We start from the raw sequence: 10,000 nt of genomic DNA on the forward strand, positions 1-10,000 counted from the left end.
CTACATAATCTTCACTTTTTCATGCACCACAAACCCACCGGTGGCTGTCATTTCTGTAACGACACGATGTCTTACAGTGCGGGCATTGTACTTCCACTGGCAGAATACTATGATGTAAAATTTGAACGCTTGCTTCGTTATTTTGTTGATATTTCGCAGTGAAATCGAAATATTTTTTTTCACATCCTACACACTCTCTAGCCATGATGGAACTAATTTGAATTTCAAAAGGTTCCTCCAAGGCCCAGCTTCTATTGTCACGTGATGATCTATTTCATATCTAATAGGTTCTACTGAGTGTCTATGTTCACGTCACGTTCACGCACGAATCTAATTGGCTCATTTGATTCCCTCGCATACTTTATCCGCTACGAATCCGTCCGATTTTCCTTCGCTCTTAACGACTTTTTATCATTTTGTCGCGGCGCTGGAGGCGGGAGGTTACCGCGGCTCATGGAAATCGTGGATTTTATGCCCTTTATAATTCCGTTATTGCGCAGAAAATGGTATAGAAGAAAACTTTCATAGAATGATGTGTTCTACCACATGGTAAGCTCAGATTCTTTAAATTAGGTGTGGGGTTCCATTTCCAACAATAACGTGTTTATATAGTCATATATATGAATATGTATATATATATATATATATATATATATATATATATATATATATATATATATATATATATATATATATATATATGTATGTGTGCGTGAGTGCGTGCGTGCTTGCGTGTGTGTGTGTGTGTGTGTGTTTGTTTGTGTGTGTTTGTTTGTGTGTGTGTGCATTACAATTACAAGTATATGCAGATACATAGATTTGTATATTGTAAAATGACTATGATTATGGTCATTAACATTAATGTTATCCTAAATGTGAAATGGGTCTTGTTTATATAAAGTGCATGTCCGCCGGTACACCCTCACTTGTCACCTGTAAATTGGGTGGTGGGTTACTATGCTTGCGTGAGTAGTATATTACCCTTGCTCGTGAGTTTTCCATGTGAGCGTTTTAACTAACTTATTTTCATTAATTATAAATTGTGCAAATAAAATAGTGCTTGTTACTTTGTCTTATTTGCAGTCTTTTTGAAATGCGCAGCCGCAATTGGAGACAAACAGTCATGAAGACTAAATTGTGCATGTGTTGTAAGCTCCCTTTTATTGCTTATGAGTGCTAGATTCCACCCAAGTGATTGTGATTTACGCCAGTGGAATATCCGTGTTTGTTTTGTACTGATAGTGCTGTAAAGTGTGGTGGGGGCCTGTCAAGCTTCTTTCCTGTTATTTCAGGAGTGAGGCAAGGCTGTGTCCTTGCACCAACGCTTTTCAACACTTGCACGGACTGGATAATGGGCAGAGCTACTATTCAAAGTCATTGTGGAGCAACTCTGGGCAATATCAAGGTTACCGATCCTGACTTTGCTGATGATGTTGCCAATCTATCTGAGTCTTTGGAATCCTTAGTGGTGGCTCTCGATGCATTTAGTAATGAAGCGAAGCCCTTGGGTCTAGAGGTCTTCTGGACCAAGACCAAGATCCAGGACTTTGGGGACTTGCTAGGAGAACCTGTTCAGTCGGTACGTGCTTGCAGCGAGGACATTGAAGTCATAGAGAGCTTTACATACCTTGGTAGTATAGTTCATAACTCTGGGCTGTCAGACCATGAAGTCGGTAGACGGATTGGCCTGGCAGCAGGGGTCATGAACTCTCTCGACAAGAGTATTTGGAGATGCCGGTACCTGTGCAGAAGGACCACGTTTCGTGTCTTCAAGGCCCTGATAGTCCCAGTTTTGATATATGGTAGCGAAACCTGGACACTATCCTGCGCCTTGGAGTCTCGACTTGATGCCTTTTGTAATAGGTCCTTGCGCCGGATCATGGGACGGGACCATGTGTCCAACCAACGGCTGCACCGTGAGACTGGCACAGGACCTATTACCTGCACAATCCGTGATCGCCAACTCAGGCTTTACGGCCACCTGGCTCGCTTCCCCCAGGATGATCCCGCCCACCAGGTTGTCTCTGTTCGAGACAACCCTAGGTGGAGGAGGCCTGTGGGTCGACCTAGGAAGTCGTGGCTTAGGCAGATCGATCACACCTGTCGTGAGGAGCTTGAGATGGGCCAAGTCCCTGCCTGGCGACTTGCCATGAGGGACCCTCGCAGGTACAAGCAAAGGGTGGATACGGCTATGCGCCCCCGTCGGCGTTAGCTCCGCAATGATGATTATATATATATATATATATATATATATATATATGTGTGTGTGTGTGTGTGTGTGTGTGTGTGTGTGTGTGTGTGTGTACATATATATATATATATATATATATATATATATATATATATATATATGTAAATATACATAATATGTTTATGCACACACACACACACACACACACACACACACACACACACACACACATATATATATATATATATATATATATATATATATATATATATATATATATATGTATATATACATTTACATATTTAGAGTGTGTCTGTGTGTTGTGTTGTATATATATATATATATATATATATATATATATATATATATATATATATATATATATCTGTTCTGTTAGGTGCCACACTTGATACAAGCTTTGGCTGTCACAAGTTTCCATCGATTTCGATTCCTTGCCCAATTGAAGATATCACCGCTTGATATTGTACCACCCAAGGATTTGATTCGATCCAAATACTTCATGCGTTGTCTACCCCTTGCTTTTTTCCCCTCAATTTTCCCTTGAATCGCCAACATTTCGAGACTGCCTTTCCTAGTTATGTGACCAAGAAATCGGAATTGTCTTCCTATAATGGTTGAAAGCAACTCTCTCATGACCCCTGTCCGTAGTAACACATTCTCGTTTGTAAGTCTGTCGACGTATGAAATGCGAAGAATTCTATGCAGGAACCACATCTCCACTGCATTGATATTCTTAATGAGTTCTGCCGACAGGGTCCATGTCTCGCAGCCGTATGTCAAAATCAACCAAATGTAGTATTTAAGGAGCCTGATCTTAAGTTTCATGGACAGACTTTTCCTTTGAAACAGCGATGCGCTTCTTTATTTCTTTCCTACAACGAGAATCCGATGTGACTAGACTGCCAAGGTAATTGAAGATTTCAGTTTCCTCAATGACTTCACCACCGATTTGCAACTGACAGCTAGACTTTTCTTCAGATTTGCTAATTACCATCGATTTTGTTTTGTCGCAGTTGACTGATAGGCCCATATCTGCACTGGCTTCTACAAGTTTGTCCAACAGTTTTTGCAGATTTTCCTCGGAAGTGGCAATTAGAACTGTGTCGTCGGCGTATCGCAAGTTGTTAATGTTGACACCACCGATTTTTAATCCGATCAGGTCATGAATCCCACGGAGAATCATTTCACTGTAAAGATTGAAATAGTCCGGCGACTGAACGCAACCCTGACGGACGCCTCGAACAAAATCGACCCACTCCGTTAACTGATCATCGACCCTTACCGCAGCTTGTTTATTCCAATAAAGGTTTCTGACCAATTGTAAATCTTTGCCGTCGACGTCGGGATTTTGTAGTTCGAAAAACTTTTCGTGGCGCACTTTATCGAACGCCTTCACATAGTCGATGAAGCAAAGGAAAACTTCCTGTTGTTCGATAGCCCTTTCACATAGCATTCGTAAAGTGAAAATTGCATTTCTAGTTCCTCAATCGGGCATAAAAGCAAATTGCTCTTCTGCTATTTCTGGACGCAATTTGTTTCGGATTCTTTCAATGATGATAGTGAGAAGAAGCTTTACGCAATGACTCATTAGGCTGATGGTACGGTGGTGTTTGCACTCTGTCGCCCTGGGCTTCTTCGGCAAGGTGATAAATATTGACAAAAAAAATCGTCAGGTAATTCGCCGGTGTCGTAGAAATCCTGTACAGAAGATCAATTCCTTTTTCGTCGAGAGCTTCGAGCATTTCTACTGAAACTTCATCGGGTCCAACCGCTTTTCCTTTCCCCATTTTCTTCATCCCACTCCTGATCTCATCTCTGCTAATCTCCAGTCCCTCTATTTCTGCTTCAATGGTCGGTGGGTCGTTTCTCGTTTCGTCAAAGAGTTCTTTGATGTACCGCACCCATCTGTTACAGATGTCTTGAGATTCGGTGAGCATGACACCGTCTTCTGAACGAATACATCCACTCCTGCTGTTACCTTTCTTTCCAGATAATTTCTTGACCTTGTCATAGAGCTCGTTTGAATTTCTCAATATACTTGCTTCCACTTCTTCGCATTCTCCATTAAGCCAGATCTCCTTGGCCTCATTGCACTTTCGTTTTATTTCGCAAGTCAGCTCATAGTATTGCACATCGTTACGACCTTTCACAGCCCTTCTTTCGTCTACCAAATTGAGAATTTCATCGGTCATCCAACCTTTTCCCGGCCTCGTCGGTTCCTTCGCTGGAATGGTGTTATTAGCTGCATTCTGGATAGCTTCTTTCGCAGTTTGCCAGAGACTGTTTGGGATATTATGATCGATTGTGCTCGATACTTTTTCTTTGAAATCTTGCATGATTCCATAATTTTTCAATGCATTGTATTGCAGACGTTTTTCTTGGCAACTGTTTTTCTTCCGTTTCAACTGTAATACTTAGTTGATCACAACTGGATTATGGTCGCTACCACAATCCGCACCGGGATATGTTTTGCAGTTTTTTACAGCGTTACGAAAACGATAATAGTAATGTAATCGATTTGATTGCGGGTACGATCACCAGGTCTAGTCCAAGTGTAAAATCGTCTTGGATGATGTTTGAACCAAGTACCGGTAATGACCTGATGGTTTCTTGCACACCAGTCTATGAATTTCTCGCCTCTATCGTTCCGATCCCCAAGTCCAAATGGACCAACAATGCTTCCAACTTTTCCTTTGCCGACTTTTGCGTTTATATCGCCCATAACGATTTTAACTTCAGTCGACTTGTATTGATTGTATGCTTTGTCTAGAGTTTCATTAAAAAAAAAACTATCGATCTCGTCATCAGCATCTGAAGTTGGAGCATAAGCCTGAATGATACTGATATTAAATGGATTGCCTTTAATTTTGACTAGAATAACACGATCAGAAAGCGCCCAATGCCAAAGTAAGCTTTTCGAGGTTTGCTTATACAAAATCATGCCTACTCCTCTTTGATGTTTGTTGCCACCAGAGTAGATCACTGTAGAGTCATTTTTTCGAAACGTTCCTGCCTCCTTCCAACGCACTTCATATAGTCCCAAAACACCAATGTCCAACCTTCCCATTTCCCTTAGAACATTGTCCAATAGTCCCTTTTTGAAAAGTGTTCTAACATTCCAAATTGATATGCGAATAGGCTTTCGGTTGCTTCTAGTAGCTGGATGACGGTTGGTCGTGACCTGAAGCACATCACTGGTCCTACCGGGCGAAGGATTACTCCCATTTACATGTAGAGCAACCCCATTCACGCCGTTATCGTTGAATCTACTTCGAAGGCTACTCATGATTGTCTTGGCACCAGCACCAAGATTCATGTTGTGTGATATTAATAAAGAGTGAAGCTACATAGTTGTATCACTAATGCCCACTTGTATTAATCATATAGCCTCTTATACTCTCTCTCTCTCTCTCTCTTTCTCTTTATATATATATATATATATATATATATATATATATATATATATATATATATATATATTTATATATATATTTATATATATAGGTATATATATTTATCACACTCACACACAAACACACACACACACACACACACACACACACACACACACACACACACACACACACACACACACACACACATATATATATATATATATGTATGTATTTGAAAATAAATCTAGCCACAAAGAGAATTGAAAATAAGCGTGACGTTTCGAACTCTTCACGAGCTCCTCTTCAGACAAAAACCGAAGTAGATACAAGGAGAGAATTATGACGTTTATATAATTTTGATAGGGAGACAGAATGAACAAGATCTGAATCAGGTCGAAGAGGGAGAGTCAAGGTCGAAGAGTCTGGGGAAGGCTATGAGGTAAGATCATCCAACTGCCATTGGCCAGCACTCAAGTTAAAATTAGGCAGTTTTCTAATTAGAAGGACTTCAATTATTTTTCTCTCGTACGAATTTGACGATCTATGAATTAATGTAGCATCTTCCCAATTTAAATGATGTCCTTCTTCGGGTAAATGAATAAAACAAGGAGTAGCTTTTCTGGCGTATCTAACAACACGTCTATGTTTATTAATTCTTTTATCAAAAGTTCTGCCGGTTTCGCCTATGTAAGATTTCGGACAATCCTTACAAGGAATCGTGTAAATACCTGTAGAGGTATCAAGAGCACCGCTAGCTATATTATGCCTAATCAAAGTATCACGCAACGTGTTCAGGTAAATAAAAACGATGTCAATGCCAGCTCCTTTAAACATGGAATAATTAAGAATTTTTTTGGCACTGTCCCGTTGCATGTTACGGGAATTATTATATTTCCATTTTGCAGATGAATGTGCCTGATTTAAGAAAAAACGAGGATATCCTAATTTTGAAAATGTCTCAAAAATAAAGTTAAGCACACGATCGATGAATTCATTATCGCAAATCCTATAAGCCCTCAGGAACATTGACGGGACAACTGATTTCTGAATATAATGCGGGTTATTAAAAAAATAGAAAAAATAAAAAAAGATAATTAGCGGTGTGGTTAGGCTTACGATAAACTGAAAATTTAAGCGAGCCATTTACATTGGATAAAAGAACGTCGAGAAAAGGTAATTTACCTTAGTCTTCCCATTCTACTTTAAAGCTAATAGTACGAGCAAGGCCTTTTTAAAACACAAACAGGGCGTTCCGTTAAGGCTTTTTATTTCGCCTTCTAACTCGGTTACCCGGGCATTAGATTCTTAGCTAGCGAGTGTTTTGTTTCCTTTTATGGGATCCTTTTCTGATAGTCATTAAACGTTCGATGGATTTCATGGATAAAGTTAGAAATTTGCCGACGGACGGAAATTTGTTAGTTTTGATGTGGATTCCTCATTTACTGCTCTGAAGAAATCCCGGTTCTTTGCTGGATCTACGAGTGTCCTGGCAGGTGGCGCCCTTCCATTTCATCCTGCACTAATGACTCCTGGTCTTCATGCCTACAGTGACATTCTAGCGACGTCCTAACTACAGCTTTCCATGGCGACTGTGTCTGCAACTAGGCCTTCTTCGGTGTCGTGTCGGATATTCTAGGTCCATCTAATGTTTTATCAAATCAAATCATACACGGAAGGGCCAAGATATTAAGAGAAAAAGTATCATCATAGTTATCATCATCATTGTTAATAATAAAGGAATTATCATGAAAATCATCACAATTACCTGAATTAATGTTAAAATCATCATAATTATCCTTTAAAAGCGACTTTTGGGTTTTTATTAGTTTTAGCCTTTATTTCATTATAAATGAACTCTATAATTATCATTATCATCATTATTATCCTTATTGTCATTAATTTTATCATTTTTATCATTATAGTTATCGTCATGATTATCATTATCATTATCCTTATTGCAGTTATATCAATTATTATGCTAATTATTACTGTAATTTTCATCATTATAACTATTTTTATAATGATAATAACAATAATGATGATTTTAGAAATAATAATAACAGTAATAATAATTCTAATAACAATAATAATGATATTATTATTTATATTGTCATTATTAGTATGAAAATTATTAGAATAGAGTTAATTTTTGCTATTATTGCAGTAATTATATAATTATCATAATTATGATTTTGTTATTATTACAATTATTATTGTCATTATCATAATTATTATTATTATTGTTAATAATAAAGGTATTATCATGAAAATCATCATAATTACCTGAATTCATGTTAAAATCATCATAATCATCCTTTAAAAGCGAAAAAAAAGTTTTTTTTCGACGTTTCTCTCAAAAGCCTGCAATATGCTAAATTTTGCCGTTTTTTCGACTTTTGGGATTGTATTACTTTTCGCCTTTATTTCATTATAAATGGACTCTATAATTATTATTATCTTTATTATCAATATTGTCATTATTTTTAGGATTATTATCATTATAGTCATTATCGTCATAATTATCATCATTATAATTATCATTATTGTAGTTATAATAATTATTATGCTAATTATTAATGCCATTTTCATCATTATAACTATCTTTATAATGTTTATAACAATAATGATAATTTTAGAAAAAGTAATGACAGTAAGGATAATTATAAAAACAATAACAATAATATTATTATTCCTATTGTCCTTATTTGTATGGAAATTATTAGAATAGCGTTAATTATTGCTATTATTGCAGTAATTATTAAAATTATCATTATAATTATCATTCTATTATTATTACCTTTATTATTGTCATTATCATCATTATTGTTAATAATAAAGGCATTATCATGAAAATCATCATAATTACCTGAAATATTATTAAAATTATCATAATTATTCTTTAAAAGTGAAAAAGTTTTTTTTCGACGTTTCTCTGAAAAGGCTGTAATACGCTAGATTTTAGTCATTATCGTTATAATTATCATAATTATTATCATTATTGCAGTTATAATAATTATTATACTAATAGATGTCATTTTCATCATTATAACATTTTTTATAATGATAATAACAAATGATAAATAATAATGACAGTAATGATAATTATAATTGTAGCGGGGCGTAGACCCAGTAGATTTTAAGTGGTCTGGTTGAGTCTGGGCTCAACCGAGAATATGTTTTTTGCTCAAGGGAAAGATTCGTCTGCAGTGAAGAGATGTAAGGTTCCAGGCCTACGGCACGCTGCCACCATCCGATTAGTAGGTTCGGGAACCGTGTATGTCGCGTAAGTGGGTGTGGGTGTTGTATCAGTGAAGGGTGGAAAGTACAGAATGTGTGTGCTGAATGTTGGATGTGTAAGTGTGTAGATGTGAAAAGGGAGATAGCGTAGGCTGAGCGTCTGCGTGGACGTGTTTGGAAGAAAAAAAGCAAGATCATAGAATTATTCTTCTTCCCTTCGGTTTGAGCATCCGCCTGCTGGGAGCGGGAACACAGGTATAGCAAAAGGAATCTGTTCTTTTGATATCAGCTCAATATTCTCTGATTTATCTAGCCTTTTTTACAGCCTTTCAAGGGTTGCGTGATGTCAGAGCAACCAGCAATGTGCTGTTTAGGAGACCCGAGTCCGAGAAAGATTTAGGCATCTAACCTTGATCAGAACAGAACTTCAGTGGTTGTATAAATTATTCTGACTGGAGTTGAGTAAAAGCTCTGCGTTTGTACGATGTTTATTTAGAGAGCAAGTTACACTCACTAGGGAATTACAGGCATTTTTCAGTCATGAAAAGGAGAAGCAAGGTGTGTGCATCACCAATTTATCACAGCGGCGGTGATGCACGAGAAACCAACACCAGGTAAACTTACCACGAGATAGAAAAAAATGTCTTCCCTAAGTTGGCGTCCCACCTCCAGAAGTACTGTTACTAGGGGGTCAGCATAAAAACATCCAAGTCCCTTAATTACGTCAAATTGTTAAAATCCAACCCAAATGGACGTTAACTGTTAAACCAAAGCTAATGCTGACGGATACCCAGTAAGAGTACTTGTGTGCAAAAGAATTAAGAAATAAATTAATAAGAAGGCTGAAAAAGTCAAGGAAGGGACTATTCACGAAGACTGCCTGAACACCCACTAGGTCAGACAGGAATCAGCCAACAAAACAACAAACGACAACAACAACAAAATCAATTATCATGTGATAAGATTGAGCATCAAAGTCTGCCTGATCACCCACAAGGTCAGGCAGAAATCAACAGAAACCTATATACGTAAAAAGATCTTGATAAAGATCTTTATCCCCAGAGGTACGGATCCTCAAGCAGGGCAAAGTCACACTGGAGGTGTAATCACAAAGACTGCTTGATCACCCACACGATCAAGCAGAAATCAACAAACA

At 37.6% G+C, this 10,000-nt stretch overlaps 1 protein-coding gene across 1 annotated transcript; it reads right to left on the bottom strand.

The window, feature by feature from the left end:
* Nucleotides 1-4,691: 4,691 nt before the first annotated feature.
* LOC138862331 (craniofacial development protein 2-like) lies at nt 4,692-5,528 on the bottom strand. The gene has a single exon (XM_070124055.1). The coding sequence runs from the start codon at nt 5,526-5,528 to the stop codon at nt 4,692-4,694; it is 837 nt and encodes a 278-aa protein (XP_069980156.1).
* Between the last annotated feature and the right edge of the window lie 4,472 nt (nt 5,529-10,000).

The sequence above is a fragment of the Penaeus vannamei genome, chromosome 8 (assembly GCF_042767895.1).
Source record: "Penaeus vannamei isolate JL-2024 chromosome 8, ASM4276789v1, whole genome shotgun sequence".
In the NCBI taxonomy this organism is placed as follows: Eukaryota; Metazoa; Arthropoda; class Malacostraca; order Decapoda; family Penaeidae; genus Penaeus; species Penaeus vannamei.